The sequence below is a fragment of the Panthera tigris genome, chromosome D1, assembly GCF_018350195.1.
Source record: "Panthera tigris isolate Pti1 chromosome D1, P.tigris_Pti1_mat1.1, whole genome shotgun sequence".
NCBI classification, from domain to species: Eukaryota; Metazoa; Chordata; class Mammalia; order Carnivora; family Felidae; genus Panthera; species Panthera tigris.
Genome location: NC_056669.1, coordinates 112,356,267 through 112,376,949, shown reverse-complemented (window position 1 = coordinate 112,376,949; position 20,683 = coordinate 112,356,267). Strand labels below are relative to the sequence as shown.

The 20,683-nt window shown below is 49.4% G+C and overlaps 1 protein-coding gene across 8 annotated transcripts in view; it reads right to left on the bottom strand.

Moving 5' to 3' along the window:
• Nucleotides 1–20,683, bottom strand: part of NAP1L4 (nucleosome assembly protein 1 like 4) — a 47,328-nt gene that overhangs the window by 20,512 nt on the left and 6,133 nt on the right. Inside the window, exons 2-7 of one of the 8 annotated variants that reach the window (XM_042957483.1) lie at nucleotides 18,193–18,270; nucleotides 7,777–7,807; nucleotides 6,868–6,926; nucleotides 3,063–3,162; nucleotides 842–983; nucleotides 278–364 (exon numbers count right to left, since the gene is read on the bottom strand). In XM_042957483.1, coding sequence (XP_042813417.1) covers nucleotides 278–364; nucleotides 842–983; nucleotides 3,063–3,162; nucleotides 6,868–6,926; nucleotides 7,777–7,807; nucleotides 18,193–18,259 — 486 coding nt within the window. In that variant the 5' untranslated portion in view covers nucleotides 18,260–18,270. Of the gene's footprint in view, nucleotides 1–277; nucleotides 365–841; nucleotides 1,018–3,062; nucleotides 3,163–3,930; nucleotides 4,027–6,697; nucleotides 6,837–6,867; nucleotides 6,927–7,776; nucleotides 7,808–18,130; nucleotides 18,271–20,683 lie in introns of those variants that run through there. The other 7 variants (XM_042957484.1, XM_042957488.1, XM_042957485.1 and 4 more) reach the window with 7 other exon arrangements.

Sequence of the window (20,683 nt, the reverse complement as noted above, 5' to 3'; positions counted from 1 at the left end):
TCAGTGCACTGCTGTACCGAGTGGCGTCCACGACCGGACCGAGAGGGGAGACGTGTCTGGTTCGCAGTTTTAACCGCTGCCAGCCCTGCCGGCCGCCCAGTGCTCACCGCCACGGAGGGATCCCAACAGCCAACCTAAGAGTGAATTCGCACCTACGGGAGGAGCTCCTTCCTCGGTGATGTTACACCGAGGACTGAAACCTGTTCCAAGAGGTTGCTTATTTCTAACTGCGCTGAAACAACAGAACACAAGCTGCACTCGTTAAAAAAATACTCACAGCCAGCTTGTCCTCCTCTTCGTTCTCACTGTGCCACTCTGATTCCGCGTCTGTCGGTTCAACATCACCGGTGATGAACTCCCTTCTCTTTAAGTAAAAGCGAGACCTCCTTAGAGCTATAGTAAGTTATCCAGGAACTCAAGAGTTAAGTTTGCAAATAACATCTGTGCAAAACCGAATGCTTTTATAACTTAAGATTCTAGGGGTGCCTAGGCGGGGGGTGGGGGGGGGGGGTGGCTCAGTGGGTTGAGTGGAGTCCGGCTCTCGGTTTGGGCTCAGGTCACGATCTCATGGTCTGTGGGTTCGAGCCCCACATTAGGCTCTGTGCTGTCAGCGAGGAAGCCTGCTTGGGATTCTCTCTCTTCCTCCTCTGCCTCTCTGCCCCTTTCCTGCTGTCTCTCTCTCTCTCAAAATAAATAAACATTAAAAAAAAAAACAAAACAAGATTCTAAGTTTTAGGGCTTAAAGAGTAACATGCAAGGGTTCATCACTAGGTACACGTGGATGTTTTACTTCAACTTAGATTTGAAATCCGTGAGTGAAATGTCCGCGCAGGCCGCCCACCTTGTCAAAGAGAGGCTGGTACAGCGCGGCATACTTCCTCTCCAGGTCGTGCACCTCCTCGTAGAACTTGGCCTCTATGTGAGCACACTTCACCTGCAGCTGTTTCAACGCATTGATTCTCCTCTTCACCGCTTTGGGTAAACTGACACGAGATAAAAAGTAAAACATCCTTATGGCTGCAAAAGAAGGCAGAATGCTTTTCAATTTTCTTAAGATAAACGTAGCTCACCACAGAATTAACATCCTTACTACAGAAAAGGGCTCCGAAACACCGTTAAAGGACAAACGTCCCAACGGAAAAGAAAGGTGGGGGGGTGGGCAGAAGCGGACAACTAATCAACCAAAGAAAAAATACAAATAATCAAACGTGGAAGAAAGGTTCAATCCCACAAAATATCTGAAAGAACATTAATTTACAAGAACTGCTGCCTTTTCCTTACCTAATTAGCCACCAAAAACCAAAACCAAAACCAAAACCAAAACCAAAACCAAAACCAAAACCAAAACCAAAACGACTCCTGGGTTTGAGAAGCCTGAAAGGCAAACTAGAACCTGAATGTTACGGAATGTTCCTTGGACCCAGTCACCCTATACTTGCAAAAATTTATCCTAAGGAAACAACCAGATATTTATGTGCTGATATGTCCACGGAGACATCATTTGTCAAAGTTAAAAATAATGAAAATAAGGACAAGCTGAGCAGGGCTAAAACACAGCGTGTCCACAATCACCTTTTCACACAATATTTAGCACCAAGAGAAGCGTTCACACTCACACACCGAGGGAGATACCCGACATGACACAGACAAATGGGGTCTGTTCCCTTCCAGACTCAGGTAACTTTGAGCTTCTTTGCCTCCTGACGCTTTTCTATACTCTAAAAATATTTGTTTGTATGCATTACTTTTATAAACAGATTTAAAAAAAAACCAACAAAACCCTTTTAACCCATCAGAACGAAGTTTAACCTGAAGCTCTCGGTCCCCATCTGGAACAAAGAGCAGGTCTCTGGGCCTCATCCCAGACCCACACGGCCCCCTGGACAGCGTCCACCTGGGCTGGGCCCTCAAGGCGGGGCCGGCACTAGCCTGGACACCACAGCCTTCCTCCAGAAAGGCACAGAAGGAACTAACCTTCCGTCAACAACAGTCCCAGCTGCTCCTATGCACAGCACCGTTTAGAAAGTACCGGAACAGCCTTAAATCACAAAGGACCCCGGCCACCTCAAGGTAAAGGTCCTTTAGCAAGCCTCATAAATCCAGTTCCCTTTCTAGGACCTTCTGCTGGCAGGACAGCAAAGAGGAGGCACAGTGAAGACGTAATGAAACAGCACATACATAAACACCTGTATTTCTTTTGTGTATTTTAAAAAATGCACAATGTTTTTATATAAAAACATTAAAAAAATTTTTTTTTTAATTTTGTATTTGAGAGAGAGAGAGAGAGAGAGACTGAGAACAAGCAGGGGAGGGGCAGAGAGACAGAGGCAGGAGCGGAAGAAGGCTCCAGGCTCTGAGCTGTCAGCACAGAGCCCGACGTGGGGCTCAAACTCACAAACCGCGAGATCGTGACCTGAGCCAGTCAGACGCTCGACCGACTGAGCCACCCAGGCGCCCCTCTTTTCTGCATTAATCACACAATTACAATTATTTTTAGCTTTCCAAATCCTCCTAATGGAGTAAAAATAACGAAAGACTCTAAGCAAACTGGACCCTGATGGCCTACATCCACTTGTCCTCCAACCGGTTACGTTAACCTCAGAGTCTCCCCCGCAGGCACCGTCCGTGCAGCGCGGCCAACGTGGAAGTAACTGCGTTCCACGAAACCCCGTTCCTCCCCCGGCACTTCCTCCCCATGAACGCCAGCCCCCTTGCCCAGAGCCTAGCCAGAAAACGAGAGACCGTCCGTGTCCTCAAGCCTCCCACTCCCAGGCAGCGTCACCACGTCCATCTGCGGGCAGCGGGGAGAGACCGCGCCCCGCCCTGAGCCTGGCCCGTGGGCCCAGGTAGCCCCCCTGCCCCCGAGCTGCACCACCCCCTACAGGCCTGCGTTTCTAGCACACGCTGAGCCCAGGCGCTCCTCTCTGGAACCCGGAGCCCGGCTCCCGGCCCCCAAAGTCTGCTCAATGGGAAAGACATTTACTCCTAGTCTAAGGAACCAGGAAATCGGTCTTTTTCCCTTTCTTAAAGTTGCACCAGGGGCCCACGCACAGCATACTTACGTCTCAATGTAACTGGAAGGAGTGTGGGAGACATTGTCAAGCCGTTCCTGTAAAGCTGCCAAAACTTGAGGGTTCTGCATCACCTGATCGGTGAGCTTTTCTATTAAGAGGTGAAAACAAGGCCAAAAAATTGAAAATATGCCCACCACAGAAGAGCCAAGAGTTAAAACTCATCAGCACACACCTACTTAGCTTTGTTTGTTTAATTTCTAATTTTTTTTTAAATAGATTTTTACTTATTGAGAGACAGGGAGACACAGAGCATGAGCAGGGGAGGGGCAGAGACAGTGGGAGACACAGAATCCGAAGCGGGCTCCAGGCTCCGAGCCGTCAGCACAGAGCCCAACGCGGGGCTCGAACCCACAAACCGCGAGGTCGCAACCCGAGCCGAAGTCGGACGCCCAACCGACTGAGCCACCCAGGCGCCCCCATGTTTATTTAACTTCTAAATGTAGCAAGCAGCTGAAGTACATGTTTTGAAAATACTTATTATGTACTTTAAAGGCGTTGGATAGCCTCTGTTGACTACCTGAGCGGTTAGAAATCCACTGAAAGGTACCTGGAGATTTCTGGCACTCACTTTAGCTGTCTAAGCCCCAGATCTCCCAAAAGAGGACAGAGTCATTTCCCAATGTAGGGACCTATCTCCTGCCGCCCCGCCATCCTGAGGGGACCCAGAGGCCAAGGACAAGGATGAGGCAACTGTCCCTCAGAGAAAACCATCGTGCACCTGCAGTCTGGCTCACAGCCCCGGCCGGCTCCTGGAGCGTCCAGACGTCCCAGCGTCGTGGGTCCCCACCCTCACCTACGCTGCCCTGCCCAGACCCACCCCCAGCACATAGCAATCCCTGCCCGTCCTAAAACTCACCGGCCTCGTCCACCACACTGCCCTTACGGCTCACACAACATTTGTACTATTTCCCAACAAAGAAGCGAGACACTGAGGAGGAAGGAAGTGTCTCTGGCTCAACTGTAACCACAGAGTGGGCACATCATCTGGCCCCCAGTGCAGACTCTCAGCATCTGCTGAGCCAATGCCCTCTTACTGACACTCTACGGGAACCTACGTAGCACACTCACCTGACTCCAAAGGTAGTCCATACCTGGGAGCTCTCTCTGCTCCCTCACTCTTTTTTTTTAAGATTTTTAAGTGACCTCTACACCTAACACGGGGCTCGATCTCACAACCCCGAGGTCAAGCGTCGCAAGCTCCACCCACTGAGCCAGCCAGGTGCCCCTCTTTTTCTAAGCAAGTGATGGGGGCAAGCAAAGGACACTAAGTAGGCAACTGGATTTCAACACTTCAATTACAAACAACTGCCACCATGAAACAGTGTGTATGTGTATTTAATCTATGTAACTGTGTGATGTAACACTGTATATGTGTACAATGCATAAATGCTACGTGCATATACACAAACACACGTGTCCTCTAGCTCTGGCCACTGAAAGGCCTAGAAACAATGACAGTTAGCATCTATGTTCTGGTTTTTTTCTTTATGTTCATATTTATTTATTTTTGAGAGAAAAAGCACAAGCAAGGGAGCGTCAGAGAGAGAGAGAAAGAGAGAGAGAGAGAGAGAGAGAGAGAGAATCCGAAGCGGGCTCCAGGCTCCAAGCTGTCAGCACAGAGCCCGATGCGGGGCCCGAACTCACGAACCGTGAGATCATGACCCGAGCCAAAGTCAGATGATTAACTGACCAGGCCTCTCTGGTGCCCGTGTTCTGGTTTTAAAATGTATCTCCTACTAAAACAGGGCCCCCGGGACAAATGGTAGATTCCAGGTCTGGAGCAAGGGAAGTACAAGGAAACACGGAACATCACCTAGCACACGAACTGATGGGGAAATAACAAAAGGCCACAGAAGCCAGCTTGAAGGGAACCCCACTGGCAAAGTGGGACAATGTACATACCAGAAAGAATGACGGCAACTGACAAGACACCGGAACAGAAATCGAGGAGCCTACAGTAACACTAAGTAGGGAAGGAAAGCCGGTCTTTTTTCTTCCTAATGTTTATTTTCAAAGAGAGAGAGCGAACGAGCCAGGGAGGAGCAGAGAAAGAGGGAGAGAGAGAATCCCAAGCAGGCTCCTGCTATCGGTGCAGAGCCCGGTGTGGGGCTTGATCTCACAAACTGCGAGATCACGACCTGAGCTGAGATCAAGGCAGTCGTTTAACCGCCTGAGCCACCAGGCGCCCCGACTGTCTTTGACAGATGTAATACACAGCAGGACCGTCTTAGAGAAACACCTTTCTGCAGCCACCAATGTCAATCCTGATTAAAGGATCACAACCACGACTCATGGAAAATATGGTACCCGCAGGATAAGCGACAGGTCACTCACTGACCGGACCCTCACGACGGGGAAAGCTGCCAGGCGCTGACGTAACCAAGTCCTCAATCTCAGCACTGACCCCGGGCGCAGCCCCAGTGCCCCTCCCACACCATGTCCCGGGTGTGGCAGTCTGAGTGTGACCCACCCAGAGCGTGGACGTTCTACACGACAGCCGGGGCACGCAGCCCACCGATGTGTCATCGCGTGGAGGGCGGCTCTAGGACGAAGGGGACGGAACTAAATTGGGGACGTGACCCCTGGCCAGTGTCGGACCTGGGTGCGGGCGGCAGCCGGAACAGAGCTGCTGAGAAGCCCAGGGAAACAGGAACGCGACTGTGCTATCGGCTGGTGGTGCCCCGTCAAGCCCGCATTCCTCCATTGTGGCAATGGCACCGCGGTGATGACTGTGCACCCTGCTTTGTAGGAAATTTACATGGAACTGTTTTAGGAGAAAAGAGTCAGGTGGTCCACAACTTGCTTTCAAACAGTTCAAGGGGAAAAAGTACAGATACAGAAATTTTAAAATGGAGGAGAGATCACATGTGTGAATTTACAGACCGAATGACCTGATGGAGTCTGGGGTTTGCTCCAGAATAATCAGGGAAAAGAAGAAAGGACACAGATGGGAAGACCAGTCCCCGGCTGAGGCACAGAGATGCACTGTGCTGGTCACCGCACTTCTGGAAAGCCTGAAGTCCTGACCGTGAGTTTTAAATGAAGTCCCGATTTTCAGGGCGCCTGCTGGCTCAGTCAGTTAAGCATCCGACTCCCGATTTCCGCTCCGGTCATGACCTCACAGTCTGTGAGTTCCAGCCCCACATCGGACTCTGCACTGACAGCTCAGAGCCTGCTTAAGGTTCTCTGTCTCCCTCTCTCTCTGCCCCTCCCGTGCTCACTCTCTTTCTCTCTCTCAGAATAAATAAACTTAAAAAAATAATAAAATAAAATAAATAATAAAATAAATAATAAAATATAAAATAAAATTAAAAAAATAAAATAAAATAAAATTAAATTAAATTAAATTAAAATAAAATAAAATAAAAATAAAATAAAATAAAATAAGGGCGCCTGGGTGGCTCCGTCGGTTAAGCGTCCAGCTTCGGCTCAGGTCACGATCTCGCAGTTCGTGGATTCCAGCCCCGCGTCAGGCTCCGTGCTGACAACTGGGAGCCTGGAGCCTGCTTCCGATTCTGTGTCTCCCTCTCCCTCTGCCCCTCCCTGCTCACGCTCTGTCTCTCTTGCTCTTAAAAATAAATACATATTAAAAAAAATAATAAAGCCAATAAAATGAAACGAACCAAGTACCGATTTCCACTTCAATTACTCTAACTCCTCCACGTCTTTGAAGCACAGTAACCCTGGACTTGTACTGCTTGTGTTATCGCGGTAAATGGGTCGAGGGTGCAGGACGCCCTGCCGTGCACACAAACTCTCCAACTGTCGCCTTTTCCGCGGGTGGCGCACTGACCTGTATTACTTGCGTTTCTAGCAGCCTCCAAGGCGTCTGAGGGAACAGCATCTGGAAAACTGAGACAGCGTGTGCAGTAAGTATCGCTGGCAAGGAGCTTCCGGAGACAGACAGCACAGGGCACTCTCTTAGTTAACGCAGGGAGAGGGACCTCCGCAAGGACAGAGCACAGCTACGGACGCACAGGTGCTATCCACGAGGTGCTTTCCTGTTCTCAAAAAAAAAATCCTACCATCTAACCACCCCCCCCCACCCCAGCCCCGACCTCCACGCCACACCCTGCGGCTCTGATTTCCAGCCCTGGCCGAAGCGTCTTAGTTTACACTTCTCCAGTTCCTTTCCCCCAAACTCTGCGGCCCACCCTCAAACCGACCCCGCGAGCCAACCGGCATCCCGCTACAGCTTGGTCGGCCGCTAAGGGGGTCAGAGGAGAGCTGCCTTACCGGGTTTCTGGGACACGGTGCCCTCAGTGGCTCTGTGAGCCGGCCACAGAACGTCTCCAGAAACAATGGAACTTCCCCCAAATAGGTGCGACAGGTGTCAGAGACGTCTGGACACAGCTCCCTTACCAAAATCAAACCACATCAAACACCACACCAGACCTTCAGAACAAGCCACGTAACAAAACTCTTCACTTGAACACCAGGGGGCGTGCGATGTGAGGAGGGCGGCCAGGACTTCACCTGGGAGGCGCGAAGGCCCAGAGAGCAAAACGACCACTTCCCACAAAAGGTGTCCCAGGATCAGTATTTGAGACACTTCCCACGCTTGAAGCAAGTTTTCATGGGCTCAAATGCAGGGGGGGAAAGGAGCCATCAGCCAGAGCTGCCGCTGGTGCTCACGGACGGGCAGCCTGGCTCGTGTTCATCAACCAAAACAGAAATCCCAACAAAGTCCGTCTTGGCTTACCTGTTATCTGCCATCTGAAGGCTGTGACCTCCTACGAATTGAAAAAGAGTTGTAACAATTAACATCAAATATTCACAGAGAACCTTCTGCCAGTGTGCCCATCGGAGCGGCCGTCTGTGGGGGCGAGGGTCTACCAGGAGGGAACTTTCTGGGCTGATGGAAATGTTGTAGATCGTGAATGGGGTGTCGGTTTCTTTGGTTTCTTAGACACATACAGTTGTCAAACTCATCAAATCATACACTAAGGACCTGTCAATTTCAGCGTAGGCACATTCTACTCACAAAAAAATGTGTTTTCGGTGCTACAATGACCAGACTTCAGAGTAAGAGTAATCAATCCTCATTTGCCTTTTCTCTATAATAAGCTTTAACAACAAGGACATGTGTTGATGCTAAGCCAATTATTTTGGAACCAGTCAAAGCATTTGCTGGTGTTTATACTGTCTCGCACACTCTGAATCACAGGATGACTTTTAAACTTTATTTTGTATGTTCCCTTACTCCCACACTAAACATGGCAGTGTCTGTGCAAAAGCGTGATATCACAGTCTCAGTCCAATCCCACTCTCAGAAGACACATATGAAAAGGGTTACCTTCAAATCAGGTCAATTTCTACCTCTAAATATTAAACTTAGGTTCCAGGACGTTTATGCCTTAAAAAGAACTCAATAAAATTTCAAAACCCTATCTAAATGCACAGCTAAAGAGAGGTGGTGACGTTCCTTAATCTCAGACACAGTAAACACACTTCAGAGCCTCTCCCTCTCCCTCCTCCCCATACCCCCCCCCCCCCGCCTCTTCCTCCTCCCCCTCCCTCCGAACCAGGGCAGCAACCTGTCAACGGCCAGGCCCGTCAACGTCTTATTCTCAGGTACTAGAGCAAAGCCCGAGCCCCTCAGTCACAATGCTTCAAACAAAACAGCAACTGAACACTTCATACTGAAGAAAAATAGCCGGAATTTATGATCTGCAAGCGTTTTGTATTGAACTCAACTGCGTTTTCTCAGGTGATTTTGTTTTTGCGGATGCAAAGCAGAAGGAAGAGAATTCAACAGGTGCCCCGGGGGCGGGCCACAACGGCCCTCCGCCTCACAGCCCCCACATTAGTGACTTTTAAAGACCTTTCCTGGTCCCCACCACCTTCTGTGGAGTCCAGTCACCCCACAGTAATGTGAATCCCTGCCCTTCCTAGCCGCCCACCGCGACCCTGCTTCCCAGCCCCGCCCCCCCACAGCTCGCTAGGTGCACGTGGCGGCCGGCGCAGGGCCCCGAGCTTCCGTTCCGCGAGCGCAGACCTCGGGACAGGGGAGACTGCAAAGTGACAGCTGATGCCAGACCCTAAGAGCTGAGGCGCCCGCCTAGCAGGTGCCAGCCGTGGAGTCCTGACGGTTCTCCCTACGACACGCCTTCGCTAACGTCTGTCCGAACGCGGTCATCTGTGCGGCTGCCCGGGGCCCCCGTTCTTTATTTCCACGCCAACAGCAGGATTTCTGGGTTGAACGGTACGAACGGACGCCCGCACCTCCTGCCAACCTCTCTCCCCGCGGGCACCCACCGCAGCGTGGCTCCACCGTGTGGCGGTGTCTCCGCCAGCACCCCGGAGGCCACACGCGTGCTGAGTGCCGGGAGGGGCCCGCTCTCCAGAAGCAGCGGCACCGCCAGCCCAGCGGACGGGCTCCAGCCCCGACCCCGAGTCGGTAGCTGCCCATCAAACCGCACACCTGGTCCCAACGCCTCGTGTAGTGGCGACAGGCACTTCCCTACAGTTTACGCCCGACGCCAACTCTGCCAGGGAGCGAACACCCCCAGTGGGCAGGGGACGACACTGAGGCTGGGAAGGCGAACCGCCTGACCGAGGTCCCCCGGCTGGGACGATGCGGACTCGGGTCTGTCAACCTAAAAGAAAGGAGACAAGCCGAGGCAAGTTCCAAAACCAGATAGAGAGCCTCCTGGGGAAAAGCAGAGGAGCTGTAATTCGAGAGCTAGGGGTGAGTCCACCGGAGGTCTGGGGCGCCCGCTTTTACGGGCAGAGGACAAAGAGGAAAAGCGAGTCGGGAGCCATGCAGCAAGCCGGACGGCTCACAGACGGGGAGAGATTCCTGGTGGACACTCACTGGTGGGAGGCCATTTCCACGTTCTGGAAATGAAGCGTTTATAGGAAGTCAGCCTGACAGTCCTCGGGTCCGTCTTCCTGAGGGCGCACGTGTGAGACTCCCCACCCGACACCTTCGCTCCCATCGAAGGACACGATCCTGCCGGGCGTCCCCGTGGTCGGCCTCTGCCACAGAAGGCAGCGCCGGTCAACTGGTCTGTACGGGGGTCTTGCTCAGAGCTGTCCTTAGCTGTGAGTGGACGGTGCCCGTCAGAACCCAGGAAGACCGTCCCCAGATGTTTGTCCTCACAGCAGGGACGCGGCCAGAGGGCGTCAGGCCACATGTGAACAAAAAAGTCACGAAATGGGGGATCTCAGCCACGTTCCTCCCAGTGGAGCTTCAGGCTAAGTCCTGGGAAGGAAGAGAACTCTAGTTTGTACACACGTCTAGGAGGAAGGCCCCTGCCTGATACGAGGCAGCACAAACTTCAGCGAGAGGGTTAAACCCAGGGCCCGAAGTCCAATTATGGCTACTGGCTGGAGAAACTCCTCAGCCGGTTTCCCTCGCTGCCCGTGATTTAGGAAGCTGAAAACGTCCCAGGTCTCTAGGGCCTGGCTTATTCCAGTTCACAGTTTGATATTACATTTCATTATTTTTTATTTTTTTTATTAAAAAAAATTTTTTTTTAATGTTTATTTTTGAGACAGAGACAGAGCATGAACGGAGGAGGGCCAGAGAGAGAGGGAGACACATAATCCGAAGCAGGCTCCAGGCTCCGAGCCATCAGCACAGAGCCCGACGCGGGGCTTGAACTCACGGACCGCGAGATCGTGACCTGGGCTGAAGTCGGACGCTTAACCGACTGAGCCACCCAGGCGCCCCTACATTTCATTATTTTTAGTTCTTCAGTTATTCTCCCCATTTGTTAACATACAAACAGCATTCTTCCCCAAACAGGGCACCGGTTCCTCCCTGCTACTACGGGAGACGGCTCAGGACTACCTTCTGCGACTGTCTGTCTGGGTCCGTTGATGTTCAGAAGCACTCAAAGGAGCAGTAAAGGTAGAACCACAGATTCTGAGTTGCCTTTGTAAACTCTGCTACTCCAACCCAAGGGAAAGGCTCAGGCAAAGGCATATCCAAATCCCTCTCTATCCACTATTGGGCTATTTGTGGGCAACCACCCAAAACTGTATCCCCTGTTACCATGTGCTCTTTCAAGACAGTAGGAGAGAGAGAGAGAAGAAAAAAAAAAGACAGGAGAAAGAACCCAGACTGGATACTGGAGTGGCGGGCGGAGGGGTGTTCCCGCCTTCGGCATCAGGAACGGGGGCAATGACACCACAGCATCCTTTCCAGGAGGAGTGTGGAATGTATGTTTCTGCCACATAGAAAACAGTAACTAGTGTTTTCTCAAGACAGGGCCTTAGGGGGACCCTTTTGCTAGATTAGTTTTTTTCCCCAGGATGAGACAGACCTCGTGATTAAAAACATACTCACTCACACTAGCAGGTGACAACTGGTTAGCACCGTGGAGACTGTTATAGGAATGTCTTAAGCTTCAATATACGTGGGTTACCAGGTGAGTATGACGGCTGCAAGGGGAGGTGGTGACGGAGGTCTGGGGATCTCCCAGGGAGAAGGCATGCTGAATGAAGTTCCCACCAAAAGGAGACCAGTCAGCTTCCCATTCCCGGTGCCCTTATCATTTTCGACACCCCACCAGAGACACACCGATAGAGAAGACCTTGGCGTCTTCTAGATTCCAGTGGGGAATGTACTCCCAGTCTTCTGGGTCACGCACCACTGTATAGTTACAAGTCTACTGGGAGGCGGCCTCAAGTTTTGCCAGTCCCATTACTGTTTGCGAAAGAGAGAAAAGACCTTGGGTAAACGCACGGACTTGAGTGAAGGGTATCCCTTTATGGGTGAGGAGCACCGAACGGAATGTCGTAACGGCTGGTGCCAATTTGCCAGAAGGGAGAATACGTACAGCTCCGAAAGTACCAGAAGAAAACCCCGTATCTCTGCTAGAAAGCTCTTGCCATCCTTCTAAGGAAAATGGCCAGACCACCCATTCAGGTTTATCCCCAGTGTTAACTCCGGTGCAAATCCAACCATCAGAGGGTTGGTGGGATCAAAGAGTTTTTGTAAGGTGAGAAACAAGGAACGTGCTACAGGCAAAGGAGGGGGCGGCGAGTAGGCCGGCGAAAGGACAACTACAACTTGAAGCAGGATTCGGTTGCTGAATGATACCGAATACCGTGAAAGGGGAGGCTCCACAGGCCGGGCCCGAGCGTCTGGGGTAGGTTGTCTTCTCCCAGTGTCATGTGCTTCAGTCCTCGAAAACTTTTAGCTTTAAGTCACCAGATGGGGTGCAGGTCCGCTCACGCTTTTTTAGACGGCACGTGTGACCCCGGGAGTCTGTCTCCTGGAACCTGGTGGCACAGGGGTCCGTCGGTACCACCTGGTAGGCGCCCTTCCAATGAGGCTGGAGTGAATCTTTACGGAGATGCTGTTTCTAGCAGATGAATTCGCCTGGCTGTACGGTGTGACGTCTTTTGTCTCTAGGGAGCTTGCTGTGGAAAGATCGTTCTACCACAGACACGACGATTCCCGGTGGATTTAATTAGACCCTTACAAAACCAAAATATGTGCCCTTTCTTTAGCTGTGGGTCAAAGGAAGCAGAAGCTAAATACATGGTCTGTCCTGTGATTATTTCAAAAGGTGAGAGTTTATGAATACTGGACGGAGCAGATCTGAGATTTAGAAGACCCGGGAGCAGTACTTTGGGCCAAGGTATTTGGAGGCTTCAACTAAGTTAGCAACCTGGATCGTTATTCTTCTATACGTTGGACCAGTCCTGAAGTCTGAGGATAAACACAGCGAAAATGTTGTAGAATTGGCCAGATGGCACAGACTTGTCCAAGTACTTGTCAAGCGAAGTGGGTCCCCTGGCCACCATGGTGCTCCCCAAACGGGAATAATGTTTGGCAAAAGGACTTTAGCCACAGAAGAGGCAGTCGTTTTTCCACGTTGAAATGCTTCAATCCAACGTGAAAAGACGGGAACTATCGTTAGAAAATGTGTCCGTGAGGCAAACGTATGAAATTCACCTCCCAGGGCTCGAATGGTCCACAGAAGTTACCATTTCTCAGGGAACCAATGGTTTAACTCAGGCACAGGGGGCAAAAAGGAAAACTTCAGACTTTCTAGCAGGATCAGCTTATTATTGGGTCCAAACCAGAGTCCCTTCTCTCTGTGGTACCAACAGCCTTTAGATTTCCAACCCTGCTTTTCCCTTTCAGAGGCCGGCTGTTGCACTTCCCTGCCTCACACCTGAGGTCCCCGCTGGGGGGTCGTCTTCTGTGCCACGACAGAGGTTTGGTCAGCGGAGCTCGTAAGGGTGGCATTTCTCACAGGGGTATCGGTGAGGCAGACTCCTTTGGCTTCCGGGGGATCAGACTTGCAACACGTAGCAACAGCTGGAGCTGCTGGTGGCATTATGGCGGCCAACAGATTCTGGACACAAGAGCCATTCTTGTTTTTAAGTTTACATCCAAGTTAGTTAGCATCTAGCGCAATAATGATTTCAGGAGTAGAATCCAGTGATTCACCCCCTACGTATAACACTCAGTGCTCATCCCAACAAGTATCGTCCTTAATGCCCCTTGCCCATTTAGCCCATCCCCCCAACCACAACCCCTCCAGCAACCCTCAGGTTGTTCTCTATACTAAGAGTCTCTTTTGTTTTGTCCCTTTTTATTTTTTTTAATCTTTTTTTTTTTTTTTTTTTTTTTTTTTAATTCCTGGGAAGCTTTGAGGGGGTGGGAGAAGTAGGGGCAAAGGTGGGGATAGTTGGGGACAGGAGCAGCCACTGTGGCTCTCTTGCTTTCTCCATGTGCTCAGTGCCCCCAGAAAATCTCACACTGGGCACTGGGGCCTTCCTTCTCCTCCCTGAAACCCTCTCCAACTCCTGAAAGAGCCAGGAAAACAGTGGCTGGGACAGTAGCTCTTTTAAGCAAGACTGACATTATTAGCAGACTCCCCTGCTATCTCCTACTATATGCAAGGTGGGCATACTGAGCGGTGGTTAAGAACTGCTATACTTTAAGACCGGGCCTGTTTTGTCCCCTTTTAACGTTATTTTTGTTTCCCTTCCCCTATGGTCATCTGTTTTGTACCTTAAATTCCACATATGAGTGAAGTCACAGGACACCTGTCACTCTCTAATTTCGCTTACCATAACACCCTTTAGTTCCATCCACATTGTTGCACATGGCAGGATTTCATTCTTTCTGATTGCCGAGTAATAATACTCCGTTGTGTGTGTGTGTGTATATATATATATATATATATATACACACACCACATCTTCTTTATTCCTTCATCCGTCGATGGACATTTGGGCTCTTTCCGTACTTTGGCTGTTGTCGATAGCGCTGCTATAAACATTGGGGTGCATGTGTCCCTTCGAAACAGCACACCTGTATCCTGTGGATAAATGCCTAGTAGTGCAATTGCTGGGTCATAGGGTAGTTCTATTTCTAGTTTTTTGAGGAACCTCCACACTGTTTTCCAGAGTGGCTGCACCAGTTTGCATTCCCACCAACAATGCAAACGAGATCCTCTTTCTCCGCATCCTCGCCAACATCTGTTGTTGCCTGAGTCGTTAGTGTTAGCCATTCTGACAGGTGTGAGGTGGTATCGCATTGTGGTTTTGATTTGTCTTTCCCTGATGATGAGTGACGTGGAGCATTTTTTCATGTATCGGTTGGCCATCTGGATGTCTTCTCTGGAGAAGTGTCTGTTCGTGTCTTTTGCCCATTTCTTCACCGGAATAAGAGCCATTCTTTACCTCCACTGGAAGTGAGGAAGCCCTGTTGTTTCCCTACCATTCCAAGGTCATGGGCCACCCCAAAGGCATGTTGGATGTCAGTATCCATGTTTGCTGTCTTGCTTTCGGCTATAATGCATGCTCAAGTGAAGGCATGTGATTCAGCTTGTTTAGCTCCAGAAGCCAAAGGCAGAGGTGCAGACTTACCAACCTCAAAATTGTGATCACGTGCCCCACACAGAAGTGTCATCACACACCCAGCACAGAATACAGCATGTTCACAGCTTAGGTAAGAGTCATCAGTTAGCCGGGAAAGATCAATGTTTGTCAAAGGGGCTTCCTGGAACACCTCACAAGGGGTCAACAGCTGATCCGTCCAAGTCAGAGAGTCATGGGGAATTTCATCAGGGGAGGAGGGAGAAGGGAAGGCAGGGTTGAGATGGTTCCAGTAAGCAAGAGTGACATGAGGGGCGGTTAGTAAGAGGGTCTCACAGGAGGGAAGAGCTCGCTGCAAGGCACTGAGCACGGTATGAACCCAAGAGAGCCTCAATAGCCCTGAAGCATAAAGAGCGGAGGAAGACGCCGACTACCTCTGCAGTAGCCTTTAGTATGAATGGTGGCAGCAGAGCTCTGAGGCCGCGGGGACGTCCTCAGGCAGTGGATCGAACTGTTGGCTCCAGGAGCCTAGGAGTCTGGGACAACTCTGCATTTTTGGTAAGTAGTCTAAGAGTATCCCCTTCCTTCTCATATACAAAAAGGAAAAAGGGCAGCTGGTAATTTAGGTGTCCAAGTGTAGGCGGACTTACCAGCTTCCTTCAAAATCCTAAAGAAGTCACTTTGGTCATCCCAAACAACGGGATCAGGTTTGGTGTTCTCGAGTGTGGCATAAAGGGGCCATTAAGAAGTCTGGAATCCAGGCGCGCCTGGGTGGCTCAGTTGGTTAAGTGTGTGACTTCAGCTCAGGTCACGACCTCAGGGTTCAGGAGTTTGAGCCCCACATTGGGCTCTCTACCGTCAGCTTCAAATCCTTTGTCTCTCCCTCTGTCTCCACCCCACCCCCACTCTCTCTTTCTCAAAAATAATAAACCTTAAACAAGAAAAAAGAAGTCTGGAATCCAATGGCAACCAACAGTGTACGGATCAGAGACAACAGGGTGAAGGGATTAGTGTTTACTGTCTTAACATGCCGGGCCAATCTCCATCCTTGGCCAGAGGGGTTTTTTACGGGTACAATAGGGGTATTACAAGCACTAGTACAAAGGATAACGAATTCTTATAATCTATGATAAGCCTTGTACCCTGATAAGGCCTTTTATTTTTTTTAATGTTTATCTTTGAGAGAGAGAATGCACGAGCAGGGGAAGGGCAGAGAGAGAGAGAGGAAGATACAGAATTCGAAGTAGGATCCAGGCTCTGAACTGTCAGCACAGAGCCCGACGCAGGCCTCAAACCCACGAACTGCAAGATCATGACCTGAGCCGAAGTCAGATGCTTAACCAACTGAGCTACCCCAGGTGCTCCAGGCCTCTTACTATTTATAGGATGTTGATTTATTCTTGGAAGAAGTTTTGAGAGATCAATCTGGATTATTAAAGGGAGGAGCATTATGAATTCTGCCTCTGTTGAGGGCTTTGCCCAAAGAGTGGGGGTACCAGGGGATGGAGACCAAAGTTTGGTCATCTTTGGTTTGTAGACTGCAATAAAGAGCGCTGAAATTTTCCTGAGTACTGGATTTGACCTCAAGGAATATTTCCGCTTTGGGAAAGGAACAAAAAAGGCAATGTGTATCTCCGGGAAAGCTCATCCTAGATCAATGTACGGGAGCTAAATCACTGAGAAGAAATGGTTGGTTGTCTTGCAAAGGTCCCAGACGAAAGGATACGGGCTAAGAAACAGGAACGTATGGTACTTCATCTGAGAGCCCCGCTGTCGGAACATACGTATTATATAAAGAAGGGACACTTTAATTTGGGGTTGAGCACTGACAGGGTGGTTCCTGTGTTAACTGATACAGTGAGAAAATTGGTCCCCAATCTGGAAAGCAGTCTTCCCATCCTATTTAGTCTCCCTCCCACAGGGCTGGGGAATAATCCCCATGTGTCCTCAGAGTCCCATCACTGGGGTGGCTTTGGCCATTGCTCCTTGGGGGGCTGCAACTGTTTGGATTTCAATTTAGAGCAACCCTTTTTCCAGTGGGCAGACTGTCTGCAACGCTAACGTGACCCTGCAGGTCACACCCGCTGTGGAGCCTCCATGCCCGTCCCATACCGGCTGTTTTGATCAACACTGTTAAGTCCTTACTTAGTCCCATTTACAAACATGGAGTCAGAGCTCATCTGGGTGGACTCAACATCTATGGGAAGCTTGGAATTTCCTTGAAAACAACTTGGAGTCACGGACAGTCACGTAACAGTCATGGACGGATTCAGCTGGCTTCTGGGTGCATGCCTGAATCTCAGTCTAGTCCACGGGCTAGCCCCACAGATGACTTCGTGTAGCCTCGTGGTTATACACTACAAGCTTGGTCATGTGAAAGGGCTGGCGGCTGGTCTAGTTTAAACCCTAGAGACTGTTCAGGGGGTTTCCAACTAGCAGCATTCATCCAGCGCTGGGCTTGACCTCCTCCAAGAGGCATGTCAACTAACGGACAGAGACCACAGCCCAGATTGGTGAATTCCACAAATCTACAAAGATCCTCAGTTACCTTGGGAAAGACCTTAATTATAGCCCTAAGCTCAGCTTTTTATCCACGGGGTACAGGAAATTTGGGGTGGTTTAACAGCATCCTCACAAAGTCAGTTTTGAAAGGAAAGGTTTTAATGGGTTAGGATGGTGAGGTTTCAGTGACAGGAAAGAAAGTTCAGATAGAGGGGAAGGGTGATGAGGCAAAGAGGGATGTGTAAGGAGGTGGGGCAGTGGGGAGGGGGGGGGTGGTGTAGGAGGGAACTTTGGCCAGCACCAAGAAAGAAGCCTCTAACACTTTATTTTTATCCACCTTTAGTTGTTTATTTGCTTCAGTCACTTTGGAAACAATATTTTGTAAAGGTGCAATTTTAGAATTCTGAACACGTTTAGAAACCTCCAGATACCAACGAAAATAACTATCCCACTTGAACTGTTTTAATTTTCTAACTCGGTTGGGAGAAAAACAAGTCTGAAGAGATGAAAGGTTTCCCAGAATGGTGGTCAGGGCTCCAAGTTACCTTTCCTAGCAAGAGTGGTCCATATTGTCAACACCGGGTATGAGGAAGGACCATCATCTTTTACGAAAAACTGGCCAGGGTTCCTGAAAGGGGGCCACTGTTAGACCATTTAGATGACTGGGATCCCATGATCAGATTAAGAACAAGAGTACGACAAATCCCGAACAAAGTCTGAGAGTTCAACCAAAACAAGGGAGCCTGATATTGGGGAAGACTCACCAAACGGAAAGTTATGGTGACTCCGTAGAAGCAAAGAGCACAAAAGGCTCAAATGTGAGTACCTCGCTCGATCCCAGGAGTCACAGTGCCCCCGCAGCTGGCACCTTCAGATCCCACTTCTGACACCATGCAATGTGAACCTAAAAGAGAGGAGGACAAGCTCAAGACACCAGACACTGAGTGTATTCGGGAATAGCAAAGGAGCTGCAATTTGGGACACGCAGACCGCAGCGAGCTACAGAGGGGTCCACTAAAGGTTTAGGGCAGGCTGCTTTCGTGGGCAGGGTACAAAAGGGGACGTTTGAGAGATTCTTGCCAGACACTCATTAGTTGTTGAATGAGTTTTGATCTTCTGTAAATCAAGAGTTTGTGGGAAATCAGTCTGTCTTTAAGTCTGATTTTTCTGAGACCGTGTATGTGAGATTCTCCAATTCATTTCCTTTGGTTCTGTCTTAGATTAGAATCTTTGCACGTTTGAAATTGAGACCCTGGTGAACTTTCCCTACCACCACTGCCCACTTCACTTCCGGCTGCCATTTCCACCTGCGCAGCTCAAGATCGCCGTTGCTACTGCTGGAAGAGTGGCCAATCAACAGCTAGCTCAAGTCAGTCAGAATCGGCGGTGCAGCAGCATTCCCGAGAAACACGCAGCCCAGAAATGGGAAAGTAAAAACACTCCTCGATGGTGCTCACTATGTGGCCCCAGGGCCCTAAACGGCGTCCGGCACGAGACGTAACTGTGGAGTGATTATATGCCTTCTTGAGAACACAGGCCAAAGAGCTTCACACACCACTTCAAATTAACGGATTCCTGGGATACAATGATCCACTTTATTTTCAATTATGTGAGGCCATGTGCTATTTAATACTATTTTTGGTGACACGATGACAAAGCAGTTATGTTAAACCCGACACAACACTTGTGCACGCATGCGCACGCACGCACACACACACACACACAGGGCTAAATCAAGGACAGAATAACAAAAAGATGAGTTCAAACAATGGGAAAGAAACTATTTTGAGAACTAAACACCAATAAAGCCAGAACTCAGCATCTAGAACGAAGACACACAGTAACCTGGTTCTGAACCCTAATCTCTACTGCCTCCTAGCTGTGTAAGCTCGGTTTCGACACCCACGGCCTAGACAGTGCTGACTGAGAGGCTGTCGAGAGGACACAATTATGTGCATGTGCAACACCCAGTGTGTGACCCATTAAGGTCTCCCTCAGCGTTTACAACTGCAACGTGCTTACAGATCACTCTATTGCTTGATTGGAGACCAACAAATCAAGTCATTCTCAACATTTCCCCCTTCACATAAGGAAAAAGAATCTAGAGTTGGTGACATAAACGAACTAGAGTTCCACTTGCCAGTCTTCATTGCCATAAATGATTTACTTTTGTTTAGCAATCCCAACTAGCTAAAATACAAAGTCACGGGATGCCTGCGTGGCTCAGTCGGTTAAGTGTCCGACTTCGGATCAGGTCGTGATCTCACAGTTCGTGGGTTCAAGCTCCACATTGGGTTCTATACTGACAGCCTGGAGCCTGCTTCGGATTCCGTGTATCCCTCTCTCCGTCCCTTCCCCTGCATGTGCTCTGTCTCTCTCACTCAAAAATAAACGTAAAAATGCTTATTTAAAACAAAAATACAAAGTCACAAGGACTACCAAATTTGCAGGTTTGAGAAATATTCATTTGTTTTAAATGTTGGTACGCTTAGCTTAACATCAAAATCACGGTCTTAAGCCTCATCTGGAGAACCTTCAACCTCATTTGAAGGTTCTCCTAAGTCTATAAGGCAATCATATTAAAATACAAATGGATCCCCAGGCAAAAGAATATTCTAAAATTTCAAAAGAATACAGCAGTTCAGATCTAGGGCTAAAAACTTTGACTGAGTCTAAGATTCTAAATCTGGATTGGGGGCGCCTGGGTGGCTCAGTCGGTTGGGCGTCCGACTTCGGCTCAGGTCACGATCTCACGGTCCGTGAGTTCGAGCCCCGCGTCGGGCTTTGGGTTGATGGCTCGGAGCCTGGAGCCTGCTTCCGATTCTGTGTCTCCCTCTCTCTCTGCCCCTCCCCCGTTCATGCTCTGTCTCTCTCTGTCTCAACAATAAATAAACGTTTAAAAAAAAAAATTTAAAAAAAAGTAAATCTGGATTGGCGTGCAAATTTCTATGACTATACAAATAATGCTTTGCTTTTACTTATGTAAGATACCTCACAACCCTATTAACGGATTTTTACCCCAAACAAAAAAATTGTTTTCACGGGGAAAAAATTCTTAGTTTTTGCGGCAAATTATCCACTATAACTAAATTCCTATTTTTTTTAAAAAAAATTTTAACAGGGATGTATTGTTCGGCCCCCTCTCAATTTTTCTTTATTTCTCATTAGAATGAGAACTCATAGTATGAAGGAAAGTGGGCTTTTTTTTTTAATGTTTATTTTTAATCACCTATTTTGAGAGAGAGAGTGCAAGCAAGGGTGGAGCAGAGAGACAGGGAGAGAGAGAATTCCAATCAGGCTCCGTGGTGTTGGTGCAG